Below are 25,302 nucleotides of genomic sequence, written 5' to 3'. Positions count from 1 at the left end.
GTGGGAACAGCAAGTGCAAAGGCCCTGGGGTGGGAGCATGCCTGTGAGGTTTTCAAGGCAGCAGGAGCCGGTGTAGCTGCAATGGAGAGTGTGGGGGTGAGAGGCGGGACATGACCCATGGCCAGGGTCAGGCTTCCAAGCAGGGTACCATAGGGAGCCCCCAGAGGTTTGGAAGTGGGAGCTGGGAAGTGATGAAGTTATGCTTTTAAAAAGTCTCAACACAGGAGTGCCTGGGTGGCTCAGTTGGTTAAGCGGCTGCCTTCAGCTCAGGTCATGATCCTAGGGTCCTGGGATCGAGCCCCACATCGGGCTCCTGCTCAGCGGAGAGCCTGTTTCTCCCTATTCCTCTGCCTGCTGCTCTGCCTACTTGTACTCTCTATCTCTCTGTCAAATAAATAAAACCTTAAAAAAAAAAAGTCTCAACACAGAGACTACTGTGATCAGCCAGGGGAGCAACAATGGAAGTGGAGGCGAGTCTAGCATCCGGTTCCCCTAGGTCCAGGACGGTGGTGCTTTTCTTCCCCCAAGACACCTTTGGGGGCAGGGGCAGGGCTAGAGCTTCCTTTCCTTGCTCTTTGTCCAGGCTGCTGCCCGAACTCCCCCACAAGCCAGGTGTTATTTCTGGCAACTTCCATTGTCCCCCCCAGAAAAGTCCCAAGGAGGCTCAGACAAAGGCAGGAAGCTGGGAGCCCAGGCGTCTGACTCCTGATGTGGTCACTGGCTCTCGGAGCCTGGGCCCTGAAACCAGCTCCGGCCCAGGCCACATTCCAGGGTGACTCAGCCGTCAGCTAGCAGGGATGAAGGAGGCTCTATTTTGGGGTCTGCGGTCTCTAGCCTCACCCACTGACACTCTCACTATTTTGAGGCACTGCCGGGCCCTGGGGAGTGCTGGACCTTCTCATTCCCAGCTCCTGCCCACACAGCCTGCCCTTCCTGTTTCAGATTCCGGGACACCTTTTCTAACCACCACCCCACCCCTCCCGCCCCGGCTTTCATTCCCATAACATGGGTTCCTCCCAAACTGCCCACTCCTCACTCACAGACTCCATCGCCACCTGTCCCATCTCCCTCCCACTCAACGCTCTGCAAATAAGGGGAGGGAGTTAAGGATGCGTATCACCCCCGCTTTGTGCCCTGAAGTATTACACCTGCATGGGACGGAAGTTCCACCAAAGTAGACACCTGTCGTCGACCCCGACACTTACACCAGCACCTGGCACAGAGCAGGCGTCTAATACATATGTGTCAGATGCGTGATTCGTGTATACAGTTGGTGCTCAAAGAGCAGCACCTGCCCCCCAGAGTAGCTGAGGGAGTCAAGGGACTCCGGATTGCCCAGAGCAGAGGCTGCGTCACTCAGCTGTGCCATGTGGGTAGACTTCCTCTCTATCCAGTAGCGTGCCTCCATTCAGAGGCTTGGGCTCTGGGACATTTCCTGGCAGGGGCGGGGGGGGGGCAGCGGGGGGCTGGTTTCTGCCACCTGAGCTTCCATTTAAAGTGCCGGACCCATCCTTTCCCAGGACTCACGCACAAGCTGTCTGCCATTAACACCTGTTGGCTTCCACGTCCTGCCCCTTGCCTCCCACTGTGTAGAGAAAGCATGTGGCCATTTTGCTCTAGTTTTTGTCTTCCCGTTTTTGTAACCGATACAGAAGGTTCAGAGAATTCTCAACAAAGTAAGGAACAGTCAGAGCAAGGAGAGTGGTAGAACGGATGGGCAAGAGAGGCAACAAGGAGAGGTGGAGACTGTGGCGAGGCTGGGAGAGGCTCTTCTCTGAGCCCCCTCAGGTGCTGCTCTATTGGCCCATTTTTCATGAGAAGTTGGAAATGGGGAATTTTGTGTGTGGAAACCCCCCAATTTTCTCCTCTTGCTCTCTGTGTGGCACACAGCAGCCCCTCATTGGTGCTGAATCTGGCCACGGACCTCCGTTTGGCGGCTTCTGATTAGTGCATGTTGGAATGAGATAGACCTAATTGTGCCTAGAAATTTCGTATCCTTCAAAGGCCCAGATCCTGGGCCACCAGGGGACCCTCACCTGATGCTAGGGTGCCCTCTGGTGTCCGGGAAGAGGGGCCTCCCACCCAGAGACCTCCTCCAATGCTGCTGGAGGAAGCAGCAGACACATGCGCCCAGAGAGCAAGAGAGGGCAATGTACTCTGCCCGCAGAGTGGCTAAGGCACGAGCAGCAGCTCCATGAGCCACCTCAAGGTACAGATGGAGAAACCAAGGCCCAAAAGGAAAGCAGGAAGAAGGTTTCGGACACCTGTGTGCAGATCATGAGCCCCAGAGGGCACAGAAATCAGACTCCTAATTACCGACCCAAGGCCTCCTGATTCCCGCTCACAACCTGTCCCAGCAGAAGACAGTCACAGTTACCGAGCTGGGTTTTAATATCCTTGCCGTAACTGCAGAAGTCTGGACCGGAGACTAGAGGATATTAAGAATTTTTATATTCTCAGGCAGAATAATAGAACCGTGGTTGTTTTTGATGCGCATTCTGAAATATTCCCTGGGGAGATACTATACCCTCTGTAATTTTTTTGTAAAACTGCTGTCAGATCAAAAGGGGATCCATACGTGGGGGTTCTTACGCTATTATTTTTCTGGATAGTTGAGATTTTTGATAATTACAAATTTTAACTTAAAAAGCAAACGAGAGGTAAAGACAGCTGCTAAAAGACTGAAGTCGCTCTTCTTTTCCTTTTTGCTTTTTACTGAGAAAAGCATGAATTTTTGGAACCAGCTAGATGTGGGATATAATTCCTGTGTGGCCCTGAGGAGGTCACCGAGCCCTTGCATGCCTCATCCATAACGCAGGGTGGTGAGCCGTATAGGGTCAGCGAGCAGAAGGGAAGGTGTTGGGCTCTCCCTCTTTGACTCACACTGGCTCACTGTCTACACAGCATTAGGGTCAGACGCCTCTTTTGCAACACTTATTTGTCCCTCCTTAAGAACCTTCTGGTTACAGCCACGTCTTACCATCTTAACATCATATGGTTCTAAGACTTTGAGTGTTCCGATTACAAATAAACTGTGTGGGGAGCACAGAAATGTTTTTCCGGGTAATTAAAAATTCTTACAGTCCAGATTTGAAAACCAGGCAGACCCTGGACAAGTAGCTTAGCCTCCCTGAGCCTCAGTTCCCTCCTCTGTAAAATGGAAGGAACAAGAGTGCCCCCTACTGAGCTGGGAGAAGAAAATGAGATGGAGACCTGAATTGTGAAGTCCCCGTGGGATCTCCCCAGGGTCCACCCAGCTGCGCCTGAGCTGTCCGTGACCCCCACACCTACATTTCTCCCCAGTACCCACTTGCTAGCCCTCCTAAGCCACCAGGTATAAAAATCAACAACACACCCTCAAAGATAAATTTGCTCTCTGAATTAGAGCAAGAATTTTCTCAAACAACGTTTAACTGGCATTTTTTCTAACCCAGCAATTCCACTCTCTCCTATTCCCATTATCCTCCCCATTTTAAAGATTGGGAAACTAAGGCAGAGAGAAGTCACTCAGGTTGTTCTTACTCCTAGAGGCTGAATTTCCATAGGCTGAGCACCCAGGGACTCTGCCTCCCAGAATCCATGAGGTTTACGGCTGCCCCATTTACCCAGGAGTAGAGCACAGAGGAGTGGGTCTCACAGGGAGACCACAATACTTTGTCCAAAACAGCAAAAACGCTGGAGACAACCTAAGAGTCCATCAATGGGGACAGGAATAAAAAGGAAAAAAAGAAGCCTTCCATTTATTTATACACAGGCAATCAAAAGAATGAGTCAGATTTCCATGTAGCAATAGGGACAGATATCAAAACTAAAATCTGGAGGAAAAAAAAAAAAGCAAATGCACAGACTGAAAACACCTCCAGAGTTTCCAAAAAGCCTGACCACTTCCGAAGAATAATTCATTTTTTCATAGAAAAAATTACGTTTTGCCTTTTTCCTTTTTCCCTCATTTATTTTTTCAGGCAAATGAATGAATACGTAGTTTTAAATCTAACCTGAAAAGGTGTCCAGAGGTTGAAGGAAAATATCACGAGTTTATTGTTTGGAAATTTGACATACATTGTTTAAAAATTAAAAGTTCCCAGAAATGTTCTGGAATTTTCAGGCACTCTCATTTCACGCTCACACACACACACTGCCCTGTATTACCTACAGCCCTGTGGAAGAGGTATAATTACCGAAGTGTGGTACTCTGAACTGGATCCTGGCACAGGAGGACATGATGGAAAAACTGACGAAATTCAAAGTCAGTCTGGAGTTTGCTTGATCTTAACGCACCAGTCTTGGTTTTTAGTTTTGACGAACTTACCACCATCGATGTAAAGTGTTAACAATGGCGGAAACGGGATGAGGGGTATTTGGGCACTCTTTGTACAACCTTGGCAACTTTTCTGTAAATATAAAACCAGTCTAAAATAAAAAGCGTACTTAAAAAAAAAAAAAATCTGGAAGTTTCCCCGTCAGCCCTGCTCTCAGGCAGCCCTATGAGGGAGCCCTGATCAACAAAAGAAGTCTGGAATTGCGGGAAAGGAAGGAAAGGGCTTCAGTCCTATCTATAACAGCACAAATAGTCAAGTCAAATGTACTCAGCTATTCCATGGGCGATCTAAATCAATTTTTAAAATATTTTATAGAAGTAACACCTCCTGCCATGTCCCTGATTTGAGATGTATGAGATTTGCATATCCTAAATAGCAGAGCCGGACAACCTCTGGGATGAGAAAGCTGTTAAGTTTGGTCCCTGGTCTACCCTGCGGGGCTGTGGGGTGTCAGGAGAGGGGGAGACCCCTTTCTGGGTCCGAGCGTACCGAGCTCCCTCGTCCAGGAGGGGTAGCCCATGGAAAATGGTTCCAGAGCCGGTAAGAGGGCATCCTTCTGGGCCTCTGCCTTCCCCAGCCTCAACTCTCGCATCTGTGCAATGGGGCGAGGAGCAAGGCTACCCGACAGAGGCTGGGGACTGGCTCCAATGGGGGGACCCAGGCAGAGGCTGAAGAGCAGGAGGGGGCTTCTCGCACCCGGAGCCGCTCGAGCCCGTCCACGCACCCACTCCCCACCCGGAGACCCCAGGCTCTCTCCCCCGAAAGCCCTGCGCAGGGGCCGGCCGAGCGCCGCGCACCCGGAGCCTTCGGACGGGTCCCCCACCCCGTCCCCTACTTCCCGCGCCTCCTCTCCGCGGGGAGCCTCTCGCGGCGGCGGCCCCGCCGGGCGCCCTCCCCGGGGTGGGGCGGCGGACCCGCCCCGAGCCCCTTCGCCCCTCGCGGGAGGCTCCGCCGGGGGAGCGGGGTCGGCGGGCCGGCGCGGCTCGGGACCCCACGAAGGCGCCCCTTTGTCCGGGCGGCGGGGCGGGCGGGGACACTCACCGCGTGCGCCGGCGGCTCAGCAGCAGCAGCAGCAGCAGCGCGGCCAGGAGCCCGAGGAGCAGGGCCCAGGCCATGGCGGGGCGGCGGGCCGGCGGGCGAGGTGCGGCGGCGCGCGGGCTCCGGGGCGCTCAGGTGCCTCTCGGCCCAGCCGCCCTCGTTCCCCGCGCGCCGGCAGCTGTAGGGCAGGGGGCGGGCCCGCCGACCGCGCCGGGGTCCCTGGGGGGGGGGGCGGGGCGCCCTCAGGGAGCCCCTCCCCCAGCTCGGCGGCGCGGCCCCCTGCCAGGGCCCGGAAAGGGGGGTGGAAAATGTGGGATGGAGCGGAGGGCAGCTGGGGGGCGGGGGGTGGGGGGCCGGTATGGACGAGGTGGGACGCGAGGGGTGATGCCGGGAAGAGGAGGGGTCCCTGGGAGGGAGGGGAGGGAGAAGAGGAGGAGGAGATGGACTGTGGGGAAACCCAGGGGTGATGGGGATAGGGAAGGGGGTATGAGGGTGGGAGGTGATGTGGGGATACGGGTAGATGTAGTGAGAGGTGTGGGAGAGGCCCACATTCTACCTACAGCCTCCTCATCCCATCCTCACCCCGGACCTGGAGTTCTCTAGCCTGTTTGGACTGGGTGGGGTTGGCTGGATTACAGGGCGCTGTTACCTTCCATAGCTCCAGTGAACCAGGCTGCAACAGCTGCCCGGATTAGCTCTGAGTCACCGAGTCCTCCCCTGCTGCAGGAGACCCGGTAAGGCACCCAGACCTGTGCTGGAGCACGGTAGGGGCTCAGTGATGGAGGGTGCCAGTTTCCAGGCCTTGCGACTCTGCAAGAGACCACCCCTGGGTGCTAGGAGGAAACCGCGCCACCCCCCCCCCGCCCCCGCGCTCACCACTCACTCCTCAAATGATTTACACCCGCTCTGAGGCCAGCTCCTGGTCGGAACAGACATGTCGAAGTTGTGAGAAATTAATGTGAACTTGTCAGTGAAAAGAAGTTGCAAACAACTGTGCTTGGCACAGGTGACCGTTGTGAGTCAGTGGGAGGAGGTCTGATTCTAATCCCATGTCTGTTTCTTAACTGCTTGGGTGCCTTTTTTTTTTTTTTTTTTTTAAGATTTATTTATTTATTCGAGAGGGGGGGTGGACAGAGAGAGAAAGAGAATCGCAAGCAGACTCCGTGATGATCGTGAGTGATCTCTTGATGCTGGGTTTGACCTCCCCACGGATAAGGTCCTGACTCATGAGATCACGGCCTGAGATGAAAGCAAGAGCCAGAGGTTTAATGGAGGTTTATCGGACTGAGCCCCCAGGCACCCCTGCTGGTGCCTTTAGGCAGGTTTCCTTTCTGTCTTTCCAGTAGCCCCCTGGAGGAGCTGTTCCTCCTCCCTGGTCTCCTGGTTTCAACCTCCTCCCTCTGAAGATGAATCCTGTTAGAACCAAGTCAGATCCTGTAACTGAATCCTGCTCAGAACTTCCCATGGCTCCATCTCACTCAAAGCACAGCTCCAAGTCCTTAGGTCCTGTAAGGACTAGCATGACCTGCCCCCTCCCACTTTTCCCTCCCTAACCTCATGCCCTCCACTCTCTCCCTCCCCAACTCTGCTCCAACCACACTCATCTCTTGTCCTTCTCCAAGGAGGACCTTTGCACGGGATCCTCCCTCTGTCTCGAACGATCTCTCAGAGACTCGCACAGCTGGCTCTTTCCATCACATCCTTCGTCCCACTCTCCCTATTCAACTGTCTCCTCCTCCGAGAGACCTTCCCAAAGTGGTCAAGCCATCATTCTCTATTGCCTTAACCTGTTTCGGTTTTTTTCTTGACAGTACTTAACATTCCTGCTATGATGTTAAAGATTCATTTATTTGCCTGTTTAATGTTGGCCGTCAAGGCAGCTGGATGACCCTCATGTGTCCTCTGGATTCAGAACATCAAGAGGAAAAAGGAGTTGACTGAACCTCTTGTTTATTTATCTAGCTTATCCGCTTACAAAGCCAACAATCCCAAAAAGGCTACAGAACAGGCCTGTAGGGTTTTCTCCAAATTTGGGGAGCACGATGGGGCAGCCTTCTGGCAGTGGGGTTCACAGCCCAGCTTGGCCAATGCTCAACTGTGTGACTCTGAGCAGTCTGCTTCCCCTCCCGGAGCCGGGGTGCCTCGTCAGTGGAGCTGAGGAAATGACGTGATCTGGCGGACACGTCTTGGATGCCAGATACACGAGGGAGCATTTGTGAAAGTGAACTGCTGTCAGCACTTAATCCAGTTCAGCCTCTCACCTATATGTGATCACTCTATATGTGATCAGGGCTAGGTCTCAGTTTCACCATCTGAAAAATGGGCAGAATAATTCCTTCCTCATAGGTCTGTTGTGAGGACTGGTTTACACGATGAGAGACAGAAATCATCCAGCATGGGGACTGGTATACAGTAGGTGCTCAATAAATGTCAGCTCTTCCACCTCACTTCCCAGGCTTGAACGTAAACCAGCAGCTCCCTGGTCCAAATCACTCCCAAATAGTATGTCTCTCCTGCCTACTCAATCTAGGGATGACTCCCCCTCCCCCACCCCAGGGGGAAGGAGACCAGCTGTTCCCACATCAATAAGAGAAGAATATATTGAGGCCCCTGGCCTCTATCTTTGCTAATGGAACCTGATTTTGTTCAGGAATGGGGCACATGTTTAGGAAGGTGGCCCCGCCTTCTTCCTATTGGTCTGGCCCAAGCAGGGATATCCCTCTCTGCTAGGAACTGGTCCTGGCGAGGCCACGTGGGAGCCTTCTGGACCTCTGCTGGGGGATTCTGGGAGATTTTTTTCCCTCCCTATTTGCCTCCTCTTCTTCTGGAGGCTATAGTGTGAGGATGTGATGGTGGAGTGTCCTAAGGGGAAGCCAGGAAAATTGCAGAACCCCAAACCCGAGCTAAAGAATAGCTATCCCAGGAACCACCTATCTCCAGGCTTTTGTTTAAGAATTCGTCTGTGTTGCCAGAGTCAGATTTTTCTCTTACGTGCAGCCAAAAACATTTCTAGCTAAGACGGCCTTCGGGGCATGGCTGTGTGAGGACCATGAGTCAGATTTTTCTCTTACATGCAGCCAAAAACATTTCTAGCTAAGACGGGTCAGATTTTTCTCTTACGTGCAGCCAAAAACATTTCTAGCTAAGATGACCTTCTGGGCATGGCTGTGTGAGGACCTCCTGAGGTAAATGCATCCAAAGCACCTCTCACAGTACCGGCCCATGTGAGCTTTCAAGGGTGTCCCTTCATCTAATTAGCCTCACTTTTACTACAGGCCAGGCTTGCTAACTTGATTAAGCTAATAGAGTATCTTCTTCATAGGCGGCCCAACTCTCCAGCTATGGTGTCTTGCCGAACAGGCAGGCGAGGGCAAGAAGCAGAGATTCCAAACTCCCCTGACCAAGGAGGCCTGACAGAGCCCTGCTGAGGGCTGGTATGGGCTCAAGACTGAAGATGAGGGAGAACTTTCTCAAAGGCCACCCCTCCAGCCCGTGGTGGAAGGGCTGGGACATACGAGGCTTAAGAGCTAAATTGAAATCCCAAGCTCGCTCGCTGCACGACCCTAAGCAAATCACTTCATCTTACTGTGCCTCAGCTACTTCATCTGTATAATGGGCACTTTGCCAGCAGTGGCGATGGCAGAGAGTTACCCAGCAGGGTTCCACCCTGGTGTCCAAGTCTTCTTCTGGGAGGTGAAGCCCACATGTCAGGTGGAGTCTCGGGAAATTCCTTCTTCCCTCCACCTCTCCCAGGGGCTGTGACCCAGGGACAAGCATCCACATGCTCCCTGTGGGAGTCTTCTTGTGTCCAGATGTCCACTGGTCACCAGAGACAAGACATCTGGGTAACTCTCTCATCCCTCCTAACCTTCGCTCTCTTATCTGGCTGCCATAGAGTCATGAGGACAATGTCAAGACCCAACTCCAGAAAATGGGAGACTCAGCTGAGAAAGGACATCTTTCGTCCCACACCCCTGCTTTTTCCAGGGACCAGATCCTTTCATGTCTATAGCCCAAAGACCACAAACAAATTATGTTTGGAAAGGAAAATATTATGTGTGTTGCCTTCTTCAAAGCTAAGATACAGCCTCATCAGACAAGGCCAGTTTTAAATATTTTTGTAATTATGACCCTAACTTTAGTTGGTAATTTAGACCATTCAAAATACTTTTTTGGGGCCACCTGGGTGTCTCAGTCCATGGAGTATCCATTTTCGGCTCTGGCCATGATCTCGGGGTCCTGGGATTGAGCCCCATATCAGGCACCCTGCTCAGTAGGGAGTCTGCTTCTCCCTCTCCCTCTGTTGCTCCCCCTGCTTGTGCTCTCTCCCTCTCTCTGTCAAATGGATGAATAAAATCTTTAAAAAAATGTTTTTCGTATTAACTTGTCTAATCCCCCTCAAGAGCCTGCAAAGTGGGTACTATTCGTGTTCCCAGTTTGCAAATGGTGAAACCAAGGCCCAGAGAGACTCAGTGAATTGCCCAAGGTCACACAGCACTTCTTTTGCTAGGCTATAGCATGGGGATTTGATGTCCTCTTAGGACAGGCTAATTTCCCCATGTGATGTGAGCACACCCTGGGCTTTACTACCTCCACACCTTTATTCAAATTGTTTACCTGCCTTTTAGTTTACCCAAATCTATTATGGGAAGTGGTGTTAGTCCAGGTCCTCTGAGATAGTCAAGAAGGGATGAACTATCCAAGAGATTTTTTGGGGGTAGAATGCCAGGGTTGGAGGGAGGAGTAGTGAGGAGGGAGCCAGAGGAGGCCAGGAGGGAGGGGGGAAGGAAGATTGGGCGGTTGTTGACTGCAGTGCCATACTGAGAAAATCCCATAATGCGACAAAGAGTCCTTGTGCTTCCGGAGGAGCCCTGTGTCTCCTCGGACTGGGCCTTCCTCCCTGCCTTGCTCACTGTTGAACCGGGAGACGCAGAAGTGAGGTCTTGGCTCGGCTGTTAGGATGAGTCCATGGTCTATCTGTCCGTTAGGCCCCACACTGGAGACCTGACAGGTGCACGTCATGGCTGCCAAAGTAAGGAAGTACATCTAAAACAAGATCCAGAAAAATAATAATAATCAGCTGACTATATATGCTTCTATAGGCATGAATCATATCAGTGCAAGAAGAGAATCTTCCATTCATAGACACTGGGCCAGCTTGAGAGGTAGGGGGCAGTTAGGGGGAAGGAGAAACCCAAGCTGCAAAGTTTCTATTGTTCCCATGCCACTAAAGAGAGGGCGGCAAAGTCAAGTCTGCCAGCAAGTCCAGTAAACGAATAAAGTGAGTCTGTCCTATTAGGGCGGCGATAGGGAGGGGTGGAGACAGGGGAAAGTGGAGAGCCCTGTGCCATCCAAAAGGAAGCCACTTCGGGGCACCTGGGTGGCTCAGTGGGTTAAAGCCTCTGCCTTCGGCTCAGGTCATGATCCCGGGGTCCGGGGATCGAGCCCCGCATCGGGCTTTCTGCTCAGCAGGGAGCCTGCTTCCTTTCCTCTCTCTCTCTGCCTCTCTGCCTACCTGTGATTTCTGTCTGTCAAAATAAATAAAATCTTTTAAAAAAAAAAAAAAAAAAGGAAGCCACTTCTACTCATTGAATTAACTATGGCCATGTAGAACTATGTGTCCGGTGTGGCCAGGTCTTCTGATTCAAGAGAAGCCAGAAATGATAGCTCACATTATTTTAAAACACCACAGAGATCAGCAAGGCCCATCTGCCCCCTGATTTTGGCCCTGGAGTTTAGCTGTGCCAAAGGCCAGTAGCTAAGCCCTTTGGGGCATGCAAAACAGATCTGGAGTTGGGATGTGGAACTGACCCGCTCTGTAGCATCAGAGAAGGATAGTGGAGTTTTAGAAGGAAGCCTGAGAGCGAGGAGGTGAAGGCCAGACTGACACGAAGGTAAGATGGAGACTGGTTCAGAGCTGTGGCAGCCATCTTGGACCCAGAGGAGAGTCATGGCTAAGCCCCACTGCTAACTAACTGTCCTGGAACGGTCCTGTGGTAGAGTAGACCATGGTGTCCCGTTCTTACCCTTTCCCTGTATTGGAATTAGACATCCATAGCCTTTACCACATGCCCGCAGGGCCTTCCACGGTGGCCAGAGGATCTCTCCCTCAGCAGTGATGCTGGACTCGGGCATGTGATGTGCTCTTACCAGTGGGAGGTGAAGAAGTGATGGCGGGTGGGCCAGTCCTGAGCACAGATTTTAAGAGGAACTGTGTATTTCCACTGAACTTCTTGGTTTCTGCCATTAGTCATGACACATGGAGAAATCGGAATTCAACCTGAAGGCCGAAGCGGAGATTTCTCAGGAGACCTGTGAGTAAGAAGATGAAGATTTATGATTCTAAATCACGGGGATTCTGGGGTTTTTTGTTACCAGCAAAAACTGATTAATGCATGCCTTAATCTCTGAACTTTTCTGTGTCAGTTTGACTAGATGCCGTTGGTATCAGCTACGTACAGAGTAAGCTGCTTTTTATGCTTGGAATCTTGGTTTTCTCAAGAGTAATGACAGGGCCTCGTTCCCAGGATGGATGGAAGGAGTCAGGAAGATCGTGTGTCTAGCACATACAGTAAGTGCTTAATAAAAATGACGTAGTATAATTCTTTCAGCATACGCTTGCTGAGTATTTCTTTGCCAGCACTGTGTAAGCCTCTTTATCGAGAATTTTAGAGGTAGGAAAGAAGGAAAGCATTCCGTATTTGGTCATTTTCATACAGGAGTAGAAAAAACATATCTGGATTGGAGGCGAGGGAGGGCTGCAGGAAATGACCTGTTTTCTGACATCCAGGCTTTGCTGCTGATTGTCTCTACAATGGGGGCACACCCATGGGTTAGGAGACTGGAGATTCTCTAAAGAACAAGGTTTTGAGCTGCAATGAAGCTATCCTCCAGCATCCTTCCCCAGGAGAGCCAGGATTATGCAGGGAATGCATTATGTAGTCGGCAAAAAACCCAGAGGCTGGGGGCAGCTCTCCGGATAGACGCAAGAAGGCTGAGCGGGGCAGGCTTCTCTGTAGCTTTCTCAGGCTCCTGCCCAGGGTGGGATATGATGCTTAGGAGGGGTCTCGTCCCATCTCCGGGCTATCTGCCAAAGGGGAAGGGCGGTGGAGGAGAGGGGCTCCAGCAAGCCTCTCCTCCTTCGATTGCCCCCTGGACGGGGGTATGGGCGGTCCCATGGCTCCCAACCAGCTGCCTTGGCACTTTGGAGTGGAAAAACTGATGCCACCAGACCTCCATCTCCTCCACTCATGCCTGAGCACAAGCCTGATAGGGAGGACAAGGAGAGAACAGACCCATGTGGATCCAATCTGCAAGGGCGGATCCTCGTGTCACCCTGCAGTACCCTGAGAACTTTCCAGAACCCCTGTTTCCTCATGCAGAAACGTGGGGACAGCAATCATCACTGTTTGGTTATGTCTCAGAGTAGCTGAAGAGAGCCCAGTAAGATAATGGGGGTAGGAAAAGTGGCCGCATATGGCAACATTTTCCCCTTCTCCTTCCTGAAATGATACCAAAGCATCAAGGAGAGTTTAAAAAAAAAAAAGAAGAAGAAGAAGAAGAAGAAGAAGTCTCACAAACTCCATTTTTAGCAAAACCAGGAGAAGGATATAATCCATAAACTTCATAGTGTATGAGAAGTTTTCCAAAAGCAGATTTAAAATAGGGCAGAAGCCGCACATGATGTAGTAAGTGGGCTCAGGGGTGGCAAATCTCAGAAAGCAGGAGCAAAAATACTTTCTGGGGATGAGCACTTGCCCCAGGGTAGAAAGCTATGAATGTAGACCCTGGGGTGAGTTGTGCTGGCAGCAGAAGCCCTCTTGGATCTGGTCTCGTTGAGAGAAACAGAGTAGAACAGAGGAGTACAGAGAGAAGACATTTACAAGAAACAGTCTGTCTCTCTGGCGGTAGAGGGCAGAACCTTTCAGTTAGGAAGCCAGGCAACTATCCTTCTTTCCCACACCCACCGGAACAATCAGCAAATAGTGGACCCAGGAAAAGCAAGTCCTTCCAATAATAAAAAATAAATGTAGGGGCAGCTGGGTGGCTCAGTTGATTAAGCGTCTGCCTTTGGCTCAGGTCATGATCCTGGAGTCCCCGGGTTGAGTCCCACATCGGGCTCTCTGCTTGGCAGGGAGTCTGCTTCTCCCTCTGGTTCCTCCCCTCTCATTCTCTCTCTCTCTCTCTCAAATATATAAATAAAATCTTTAAGAAAAAAAAATAAATATAATTTAAAAATTTTAAAAAATAAATGTAGAAGCCTCGATACAAAGCTATTGTATTAAATTCTGCAGAAAAGAGCATTAAATTCTACCAACAGATGGAAAAAGTTAACACGGAGAGGATGAAAATTGCACCCAGATAATTTTGAAATGAATAAAAACTGACTGAGAAATTACCTCTATGAAGGAGAACAATAAAGCCGAAATAACTGAAGAACTCAGAAGATGGTCCAAGGAGATAATGACGATGAGTCAGCAGTGATCAGGAAATAAACAGAAGGAAAAAAAAAAAAGCACAGAAAGTAAGACCAACTTGGAAGAAACAGGAAGAACAGACCTTGTGGAAAATACAGCGAGGAACACAGATGATGGAAACGAGGAAAGGGGGAGAAAATGACGTGGAGGAGAATGGTGAAAGAAAATGACAAGAAAAGGAGATGAGGCAGCAGAGAGCCAATGTGTGCATGGTTGGAACCTTCAAAGAAGAAATACAAAATAATTGAACAGAACATTTAAAGATATAATTCAAGAAAACTTGAAGTGAAAGAAGGCTTGAATCTACACAATAGGGGGTCACATTCTGTGCCAGGGAAAATGACATGAAGCCACATGCCAGTACTCATTGTACATTAAAGATAAAGAAAGAATCTTTGGACAACTGGGCAAAAGATGTCATTTGCAATACCTGGGAGTTGGAGCATACGATTCAAAACTGATCTATCATGTATAAGTGTAGAAGTAAACGATTATAGAAGTAAAATGCAATTTTATAAAAGAGAACTAATAGACACTGTCTAAAGAGACAAGGGACTATGGATATTATATGGTATATGCACCAAAAAAAAAAAAAAGACTCCAAACTTCACTAAATATTGGAAGAAGCGCCTGAAAAAAACAAAACAAATTTTGGAGAAGCAGACTTCACAGTGAAATACTTTTAACTGCCCCCCTTCCCCCACCACAAAAATCCCAAAATGACAGAATTAAGGGGCACCTGGCTGGCTTAGTCAGTAGAGCGTGTGACTCTTGATCTCCAGGATGTGAGTTCAAGAGCCATGCTGGGCATAGAGATTACTTAAAAAATAAAATAAAATATAATCAGAAGGGGCATCCACACCCCGATGTTTATAGCAGCAATGTTCACAACAGCCAAACTATGGAATGGATGTCCATCAACAGATGAATGGATAAAGAAGATGTGGTGTACGCACACACACACACACACACACAATGGGATACTATGCAGCCATCAAAAATGAAATCTTGCCATTTGCAATGACGTGGATGGAACTAGAGGGTATTATACTAAGTGCAATAAGTCAATCAGAGACAGACAATTATCATATGATCTCACTGATATGTGGAATTTGAGAAACAAGGCAGACGATCATAGGGGAAGAGAGGAAAAAAAATGAAACAAGATGAAACCAGAGAGGGAGACAAACCATAAGAGACTCTTAATCTCAGGAAACAACCTGAGGGTTGCTGGAGTGGAGGGGGTTGGGAGGGATGGGGTGGCAGGTGATGGACACTGGGGAGGGCATGTGCTATGGTGAGCGCTGTGAATTGTGCAAGACTGATGAATCACAGACCTGTACCCCGGAACAAATAATACATTATATGTTAATAAAAATGAAATGATAAAAAAGTAAAATATAAAATGTTTTATGAAAAGTAATTATAGAAGAAAACAAACTGAAAGAAAGTAAAAGTAATTAATATGAATGCAGCAGAAATCAATCTTTATCACGTTAAAGAGGTAAATATCTATTTTTGTTTTAATGAACAGCCATGTAAAACGGAGGGAAGAATAGAAGACTGATAAATAAATCCCCAAAGCTGGTTCTTTGGATGATGGCAGAGATCAATCACTAGTTAACACAATCCAGAAAACACGGAGATCATGTAAGCGTGTATCATAAGAAATAATAAGGGGAGAATTAGCCACAGAAAAAGAGAACATTTAAAAGATCACAGTGGTCTATCTACTTTGTTCACCTCTTTGCAATGGAAATTGAAAATCTGGATGAAAAGAAGAATTCTCCAGGAAAATATAATTTACCATATTTGGCTTCAGAACAGAAGAAAAAAACCAGACTGATTCCCACAGAAATGCTGCTCTTAGAAGCACACAGACCACATGAAGATCTTGTTAAAATTAAGATTCTGGTTTTGGGGTTTTGCCCGAGACCCTCAATTTTGTAAAGCATCTCCCAGATGCTGCTGCTATGTCTGGATGAGGGTGAAGTTCATGGGAGACATAGAGGAGACTGTCGGAGATCTGCACCCCCAACACCAAAAATACCTAACTTAGGTAGCCTCATAGGGAAATCCTCTGAAACTTCTAAAGAATAAACCATTCTAAGATGTTTAAGTCCTTTTGGAGCATAAGCAAAAAAAAACAACCAACCAAACAAACTTTGACATTATTTTTGAGACGCAAGTGTGAGGTTGAGATTGAAGCCTTGGCTGGCACAAAGAAAGTAACAACTTTCACTTGTAACTGTCCATGCAAAAATTCTCAATAACATGTTAGCAAACAGAACCAGAAGCACAATAAAAGAATAACACATCAGTGATACCTGGCTGGCTCGGTCAGTAGAGCATGCGACTCTTGATCTTAAGGTTGTGAGTTCAAGCCCCAAGTCGGGTGCAGAGCTTACTTAAAAGTAAAATCTAGGGGAAAAAAAGCATAAGACATCGTAACCAAGTGGGTTTTATTCTAGGAATGCAAAGCTAGTTCAATAATGGGAAATCTGTTAATGTAATTTTAAAAAGATTTATTTATTTATGAGAGAAAGAGAGAGAGTTGTGTGTGTGTGTGCTCATGGGCTAGGGAGGGGCAGAGGGAAAGGGAGAGAGAGAATTCTCAAGAGGAGCAGGATACAGGGCTAGATCCCAGAACCCTGAGATGATGACCTGAGCCGAAATCAAGAGTCAGCCAATTAACCAACTGAGCCACCCAAGCACCCTTGTTAATGTGATTTATGATATTAATAGATGTGATTCTTTTTAGGTGCTAAAAAGGCACTAGAGAAAGTTCAACATCCATTTTGATGAAAACACACTCATGCATTCAATAAATAAGAATCCATAGATACTCAGTAAAGTATAAATAGGTATTTGCCTCTTTAACATGATAAAATATATCTAAGTATATCATGCTTATTGGAGAATTCCTAGGGGCATGTCCACTAAAGGACAAAGACAAAAATGTCCATTTTCAATACTATAATTTAACATAGAACTGGATATTTAAGATGGCATCACTCAGTGCCAAATTAGGTGGCAAAGAAAGGGGTTACAGAGACATGAAAACTGAACAGGAGAAGGTAAAATTACCAGTACTGTATATATAAAATGATCCTGTCTGTGGGAAACCCAGGATAATGCGGTAAGATGTTAAGACACAAAATTAGCACATATCAATCCATAGCGTCCCTATATTCAAACAACTATCAAGTGGAAGTTCTACCGAAAGATAATTTCCCACTTACAGAAATAAAATCAAGATTGAATACGTAAAAGATAAGTAAGACCTCCACGAAGAAATCTTGAAATCACTACTGAATGGCACACAAAAAAACCTTGAACAAATGTATTTATTACATGTTTCAAATACCTGAACAAAGATACACCATGATTTTGGGTGGCAAGTTTCGTTGTTAAAGCAGTGCCTGTTTTCCTTACATGAATTTCTAAGTTCAGTGTTATCCTAGTAAAATACCAACAGCTTTTTAACCAGATGAGCTAATTTAAAAATTAATCATATAAAAAATTAGACAAGCAAAAATATCCAAGAGATCTCTGGGAGAGAGGAACAATGAGGGGAAAAGAGTTCTATCTGATATTAGGCCAAATTATAAAGTCTTGATAAATTAAAACATTGTGGTACTGGTGGATACTAACAGACGAATTAATGGAACAAAACCAGAAATAGATCCAAATCCACTCAGGAATCTAGTATATGACAAAGTTAATGTGGCAGGTTGTGTTTTCTAAAAAACAGCCATGATGGTATTTCTGGTCCCACAAACTCTTCCAGACCTTGACCCTTCCTTGTACCTGGGCAGGCTTTTGTGACCACCTTATTAATAAGGTACCGTCCGAGTGATACTATTTAGCTCTGGAAGCTAGGTCATAACGATAGTGCAGCCTCTGCCTGGCTCTCTCTCTCTGTATGGAGATGCTTGCCTTCAGATCCTAGCCGCCAGGTTGGGAGGAAGCCCAGGGCACCTAAAGAGGTCCGTGTGGAGACATATCAAGGTCCCCAAATCTCTATCCCAGCTGGACTCTTAGCCAACAACCAGCACCAACTTGCCAGCCATGTCAGCGAGTCATCTTGAAAGTGGATCCTCTAGCCCTTGGTGGTCCCTGTCCAGTTGATGTTAAGTGGAACACAGTCTTCCCTACCGACCCCTACGCAGATTGAAGACCCATTAATGAAATTATTTTTTAAGCCACTTTTGAGGTAATTTTTCTGCACCCATAGATAACCAGAACAGTTAACATCTCAAATCAGTGGTGAGTTAGGAAGCCTTTGGGTGGCTGTTCAGTCATGCGTGTGGTCCACAGCTCCACATTCTGATGCCCAGGTCATCACAGAGCCCAAATGTCTATGGTTCTGCTTCCACAGAGGTGTTATAAGTGTAAAAGCTTGTGCTCCAGAGCCAGGCTGAGTGGACTCAAAGTCTGGTACCTCCACTTAAAAACTGTGTGGCCCCAGGCAATTTCTTAACCTCTTTGTGCTTCAGTTCTCCATGTATCAAATGGGGATGGTCATCGATCCTATATCACAGGACGGCTAGGAGGATGAAAAAGTTAGTATCTGGAAGTATTGGAAACATTAGTTAAATGGAGCCTGGTGAGCATACTTATTACAGCCTTCTGACCTTACTAATTAAACACACACACACATATACACACACACACACGAGGAATAAAGGGAGATCTATAGCTCTTTGCCTCATTTTGGTGAAGAAAGATGTCTCCTGCCTTGGTGATCTTCGAAGGATTTCTGAGCTGGTGGGATACTGGGGCCATGTGAGAGCCTGTCTGAACATGAAACCAACACATAGGGAAGCAGAGCCATGAGATGGGGAAAAACTAATTTCTTTAGGCATAATCTGAACCTCTGGATCCAGCCATGCCTGAAGCTGGACCACTCCTGACTACAGGAACAATTAGATTATCTTTTTTGCTTGTGCTGATTTGGGTTGGGTTTCTGTCACTTGTAATCATAAAAACTTGTCCATTCTGAGGCCTGAATAAAATAAGAATAGCACACAAAAGTTTCTGTTCCATATTTGGTACTCACGACGGGGGAGTCCTAAGTAGCCCAAGGTCACACAGCAAGAAAGGGGTAAAACCGGGAGTCTCATTCTGATTCCAAGGCCCAAGTGAATAAAATCTACATGCAGTGTTTTGACAGTTCCTCGTGTTTTTGTGGCACTTTACAGTTTACTTTAGTGCGTATGATGGGGCCATCACGCCAACTGTAGAAGCAACAGCTGTCACACTGGCATCAGGCAGAGTTCCTGGGTGCCAAGCAGCAGAAGCCAACCCTGGCCAATTTAAGCAAAAAAAAAAAAAATCAGAAAGGAGGGTAATGGAAGGAGAAGTTGACCAGCTGGGACTTGGAAGGGACAGTCACAGGTCAGGTCCGGGGACACAGGAAGCAGGAGCCAGGGTTGTGGGGAGTAGGAACCAAAGGGCCAGGTCTTGGGAGCACCAAGTATTCCCTCTCTTAGCATGAATTTCCCCTTAGTGACTCTTCTCCCGAGAGAGAATCTGATTGGCTGAGTGTGGTCATGTGATCCCCAACCGACCTTGATGGACAGCCAAACAAGGTGAGAGGAGTAGATCCCCCAAGGAGGACCAAACAGTGGGGTGGGAGGTGGGATGTTGGGCAGGGATGACTGCATTCCCACGTTACAGAGGAGGAAAGGGAAGCCCAGAGAGGGCAGGAATCAGCAAGGCCACAGAGCCCTGGACGGTGGGGCCTGGGTTCTGACCAGAGACCCTTTGCTTTCATTCCCCTGCGGGGCTCCAGGCTGTCAGGGGCACAAGGGGACATTGTGCTCCCGGCAGGAATGAATGGCTGGATCGTGGGGATGTGCCCGACCCAGACAAGGTCTTCTGGGCACAGGAAACCACCTCAGACTGAGCTGTATTCAGGGGGCTAGGCCTCCTGCGCTTTCTCTTCCTGCCGTGAACAAACACCCCCTTGAAATCCAGGCTTGCCCCTCAGCTCCAGCCCTGCAGTTTTTTAAGAGAAGCCAGGAAGGTTGGGGCGGGGTGGGTGGGAGGTTTAGTTATTCGAGATGCAAAACACTTCATGGATAAACAAAATCTGTGCAGGTCGGAGGCAGCCTAAGGATGACCCATGTTTGTTCTGGAAGGCTCCTATGTGCACACAAAGATTAAGGCCCCACTACAAGGGCCTACACTGTCAGGGTTGCACTAAGTTACAAATTTCCTTACTTTGAATTTGGATATGCAAAGAAAAATTAGCCTTTTATACCTTCCTTAGGTGTCATCTAGTGCAATGATTAAGAGTGCAATGATTAAGGGATATTATGGAGTCAGAGGACCCGAGTTCAAATCCCTGCTCTGCTGCTTACTATGTGACCTCAGGCGAGTCACTTAACCTCCCTGGGCCTCACTTTCCCTTGGGACCCATGTGACCGGGGCCTGGCATAGAGTAAGTACCACAGAAGTTTCTGCTTGGGTCCCTAGCCTGATCTTGTCGTGAGTCTTCGTGTGGGGAGAAATACAAAATCTTAAGCTAAGACAATGATTTAAACTGTTTGTTCAGGCAAGATGGGCTTCACTTGGCTGTTTCAGGGACAAGTGGGGTTGTTTCGTTTTTTTTTCCTCCCCTGCTTCTCTCCACGATGGCATCTCGAAACGGAGCTCCAAGGAGAAAAGTTGAGGTTCCTGAGTGGCATTTAGTGAGGGTCCCCTCTGCACGAAGCAGGCCCAGGTGCATGAGGTCCTCAAATCCTCATAATGCCACCTCCCCCACACCCCCCCCTCCCCTACAGCAGGACTCAAGACTCCCTTAACCAGGTTTAGGAGCTTGCAGGTAATGGGGGAGGCAGGGACTCCAGAAAGCTGGACTCCAAAGCCTGGCTTTCCTCTGCTCCCATCAACTGTGTTCCGGTTCCAAGTGATGGGAGCAGATTCAGAAGCTCCCATGCTCCTAGTGGCCCATGTCACTTAATCCCTAAGGGAAGAACTCTCTGCCTTACTGACAAAGTGTTCTGTATGAGAACCATTTGTCTATGTAGAATAGTTGACATGTTTTTCGTTGTAGAGGGTAGAAACTCAGCTCATCCTGGCTTAAGCAAAATAATAGTAATAATTATTATTATAGTTATTATTATTATTTCTTGGCCCTTCTGGCTCTCCAGCTCACTTCCTGAGCAGGAGATGGGGACTGGGGCAGTTTCACTGCCTTGATGCCCTAATTCATGATCTCCTTGGACCCGAGCCCTCGGCAGCATGACTTACCTCCACAGGCCCTGAATCCGGGCTGACCGTGAGACTAGCTCCAGTCTGTGGAACCGAAATAAGATGCATCTAGGACGTTGAACATTGGAAGGCTGCCAGGGTTTAAATGTTGGTTTGGCCATTTACTAGTTGTATTTGTTTCCTGTGGCTGCTGTAAGAAATTACCACAGGGACAACTGGGTGGCTCAGTGGGTTAAGCCTCTGCCTTAGAGGCTTAGGCTCAGGTCATGATCTCAAGGTCCCGGGATTGAACCCCACATCGGGCTCTCTGCTCAGCAGGGAGCCTGCTCCCCCCTCCCCTTTCTCTACCTACTTGTGATCTCTCTCACTCTGTCAAATAAATAAATAAATAGGAAATTACCACAAACTTGGTGGCTTAGGACAACAGAAACTTACTCCGGCTCAGTTCTTTAGCTTCACCGGGTGGAAACCAAGGTGCTCCCTCCAGAGGCTCGGCAGGGGGAGGAATCATCTCTCGCCCCTTCCCACTTCCGGCAGCTGCTGGCATCCCTTTGCTTGGTGACACATTACCACAGTCTCTGACTCCCCATCACCTCTCCTCTGCTGTGTGTCTGTCTACTCTCCCCCTTACGATGACACGGTTGGTGGCACTGAGAGCCCACGTGGCTAATCCAGGTTCATCTCATCCCCGGATCCTTAATTCGGTCCATCTTCAAAGACTTCACCACATACGGTAACATTCACCGGTGCCAGGGATTATGACCTGATATCTTGGAAGCCCACCATTCACCACACTAGCTGTGTGACCTCAGGCAAGTGTGTTAACTTCACTGTGCCTCAGTTTCCTTACTGTCAAATGACAGCAGCTCCCTCAGTAGGCTAAGATGAGGTTAAATCAAGTCATCACATAAAGCACTTGAAAGGGTGCCCAGCACATGATAAGAGCTTTGTATGTGCCAGAGTCTAATCCACTCGAGAGCCTTTGGCCATGGCTAAAATTCCCACAAGGACCGTTTCCTTCTCTGTCCTGTTTGCCACTGTCTTCCCAGCCTCTATGTGCCACAGAGATTTGCACATAGTAGGTACTCAGAAAATATTTAATACATGCATGCTGCTGGTTGGCTGTGTGGCTTTAGGGAAGTTGGTTTCCCTCTCTGGGCCTCAGATTGCTCTTTCCACCATGAAGAGCTGCCGGCGGGAGGAAAGTACATTTCTCTGTGTAGAAGGGTGCGTCCTTGTTAGGGGCGGAGGGCTCCAGGATGGGGGGCTGGCCAAAGCTGCTTTTTCTCTGAGTCACCAGATTTCTCAACTTAAGACCAAATGTCTAAATATTATGAGCAAGTAGGCTGGAGATAAGGTGGGGAAACACTGCTTTGGCCAAAGCGGCTTTAGCCAAGACTCTGGGGCCGGACTTCCCAGTAACATGACTTAGTGCTTAGCACCTGCCAGAAAAGCAGGCTGCCGACCCACAGCCAAGTGCAACAGCCCAGATGCCTTCCTTTGGTGGTTAGATCCTGCTCTGGCCCGACTGTTCCCACAGCCATTATCTAGTCAGATCCTTGTGGCTCCAGTGGAGAAGCAGAGGCCCCCCAAGAGTGAAGGCATGCCCAAAGTTTTACTGTGTGACTGCTGCCGGATGAGGCTAAGACCCAGAAGTCCTCACTCCCAGCCCAGCACCTGCAGGAATCACCCAGAAGGAGAGGGAAGGCAGCAGGCAGGGCTGCCGCATGTGCAAAGGCCCAGGGGTGTGAGACAGGACACAAACTCAAGAACTCAGAAATGAGAGAAGGAGGGCCCAGAACTTTAGACTCCATTCTGAGGGAAAACAGAGTCCTTGAGGGTTTTAAGAGGAACAACAGGATCTGAGAGAGTCTTTTTTCCCAAGTGTGGTGCGTAGATGGTCGGCATCAGAATCACTGAGAACGGACTTAGGAGACGGTCACAGTGCAGATCCCTGGGTCCATGCTGGGTGGGTTCTCTATTTCAGCAGACCAGCCCCCTCCCTGCAGTGACTCTGAAGCCTACCCACTGTGCTTTAGTGATATGAGATGCTGGGTACCATTCCAGTGAAAAGAGCAGAACTCAGTCAAAACTGGTCTCAAATCCCAGCTCTGTCATTTACTTGTGTGACTCTGGCCTGGTTACTACAGGGAGCCTCAGTCTACCCTCCTCTAAAATGGAGACAATCTTAGTACTGGCCTGTCAGTTGTTCTAAGAATTAAGGAACATCATGCACATAAAGGCTCAGTGTAGGTCTAGAGCATTTTTAGCCCTCAGAACACGCTGGTTATTAGGGACTCGCCGTGGTGGGGGGTGTGGGGGAGGTGACGGAGCAGGGGCAGGCATGGAGGCTGAGAGCCCCCCGTGAGAGGCCTGGACTGGGATGTGGAAACGGCAGTGGGGGGGGGACAGGTACCTTCTGCTCCGTGAGAGGCACCCGAGGTGTGGTGCTAGGAGATGGTCTGAGACTGGAGAGAGAAGGTTGAGGTCCTCAGAGAGAAGAAAAATATTAACTAAACTCCCAGCCATGGATTGGATGTTTAGCACATGCTGGACCCCGTATCAGCAGCTTGGTGAACTTGATCCTCATAGCAAAACCCTACAACGTGGAGATCACCTTATCCAAGGGTTTCTCAACTTCGATGCTTTGGACATTTGTAATGGATAATTCTTTGTTGTGTGCAGCTGTGCTGTGTCCTGCAGGGTAGTTAGCAACATCCCTGGCCTCTGGCCACTAGAGGCCAACAGCTTCCCCCACCCCCCACCCCCCTGCCAAATTGTGACAACCAAAAACGTCTCCAGATTTTGCCCAAAGTTTCCCAGGGAGCAAAATCACTCCCAGTTTAGAAGCACTGACTTTACCCTCATTGTATTTTTTTTTAATTTTTATTTATTGACTTGAGGTTGATTGAGAATGAGAGAGAGCACAGAGGGAGAGGGAGAAGCAGACTCCCCGCCAAGCAGGGATTACCCCCCTCGGGGCTTGATCTCAAGACCCTGAGATCATGACCTCAGGAGAAGGCAAGCTTAACCCACTGAGCCACCCAGGCACCCCCTTAACCCTCATTTTACAAGGAAGAAATGAGAGGCTCAAAGAACCAAAGTACTTCACTCACCGTCACCCTGCTAGGAAGTGGCAGATTTCAAACTCAGGTGTGGCTCAAAGCCCCGGATGTCAGCTTCTGCTGTGAACGAGGTCAGATCTTCCATGGCGGGCCCGGATTATCTGTACGAGGAGCTGGAGGCCAGGGGTCGAGCTGCCTTGCCCTAGATTGTATGTTCATCGGGGTGGTTTTGGGAAGGGTGATGGACATTGTGGGGGCGCCAGGCTCAAGCACCCCTCCCCCAGCGTTCCCCCCAGGTGCTGCCAGTTGCCTTGGTTAGTGGGGCTGAGGGAGGCGTGTGTGGAGGGCAGGCGGGGCCGTTGGAGAAGTTGTGGGGTCAGCTGTGCTGGAACCCCGCTACCAGGAGCCTCCCCCAAAGCACTCTCCAAGATCTTCAAGCTAAATATTTATACTGCAAACTCCGTTTTTCTTCCTGTGTGGACAGGTGGAGGCTCACAGATGGGTCCAGGCGATGTGGGGAGACAGAATGCAGAGAAATGGGAAAGGTCGAGGCTGGGGGCCAGAGGCCAGAGGTCAGGAGAGCGTCGTTGGAGGCCGGGAATAACTGTCTGTCCCCTCAGCTTGACATCCAGAGCCTTTTAGGGCCGGGCTCGAGGCCAACACAGTCACCTCCCTCAGAAAGGAGTGGAATTTGAATGTGTTTTTGTTTTCTTAAGAGATGTGGACTAAAATAATATGTTTCTTTTGCTCAGTCTTGATTTTTTTAAGCATGGGAGTCGGAGGTGAGGGGACAATTAAGTCAAAAAGTCTTGCCCAGAGAAGAAACCGCTCTTCTAGACCCCCAAATACTGTGTTTATGCAGACGGCTGCTAGAAAAGGCCTGACTCTGAGCTGGTAAAAAAGGCGGTTTAGGACGAGGGGCCGGCCGGGTGAGCCAAGCATCAGAACGAGGCCCTGACGGCTGCGGGGCGCCGCTCCCGTCTGAGAGGACAGGCCCCGACGGGCTCTTCTCCCCTCCATGGACGACGATAAGGCTGTGGTGCAGTCGCTTTTACTGCCGACTGTGGCTCAGGTGTCACAGGGTCACCTCTGACATCCAGGCTGGGATGACCCCAGGACCCGCAGAGCCCAGTAAGAGGACTGCGTGCACTGGGACCCGTCTCGGTAGGAAATGCCTCCGTG

At 49.0% G+C, this 25,302-nt stretch overlaps 1 protein-coding gene across 3 annotated transcripts in view; it reads right to left on the bottom strand.

Moving 5' to 3' along the window:
- PTGIS (prostaglandin I2 synthase) overlaps positions 1–6,927 on the bottom strand; it is a 42,447-nt gene extending 35,520 nt beyond the window's left edge. Inside the window, exons 1-2 of one of the 3 annotated variants that reach the window (XM_044262857.1) lie at positions 4,310–4,355; positions 4,179–4,231 (exon numbers count right to left, since the gene is read on the bottom strand). In XM_044262857.1, coding sequence (XP_044118792.1) covers positions 4,179–4,231; positions 4,310–4,315 — 59 coding nt within the window. In that variant the 5' untranslated portion in view covers positions 4,316–4,355. Of the gene's footprint in view, positions 1–4,178; positions 4,232–4,309; positions 4,356–5,360; positions 5,459–6,233 lie in introns of those variants that run through there. The other 2 variants (XM_044262858.1, XM_044262862.1) reach the window with 2 other exon arrangements.
- Positions 6,928–25,302: the final 18,375 nt, after the last annotated feature.

The sequence above is a fragment of the Neovison vison genome, chromosome 8, assembly GCF_020171115.1.
Source record: "Neovison vison isolate M4711 chromosome 8, ASM_NN_V1, whole genome shotgun sequence".
Taxonomy (NCBI): Eukaryota; Metazoa; Chordata; class Mammalia; order Carnivora; family Mustelidae; genus Neogale; species Neogale vison.
This window is presented reverse-complemented; position numbering and strand designations above follow the sequence as displayed.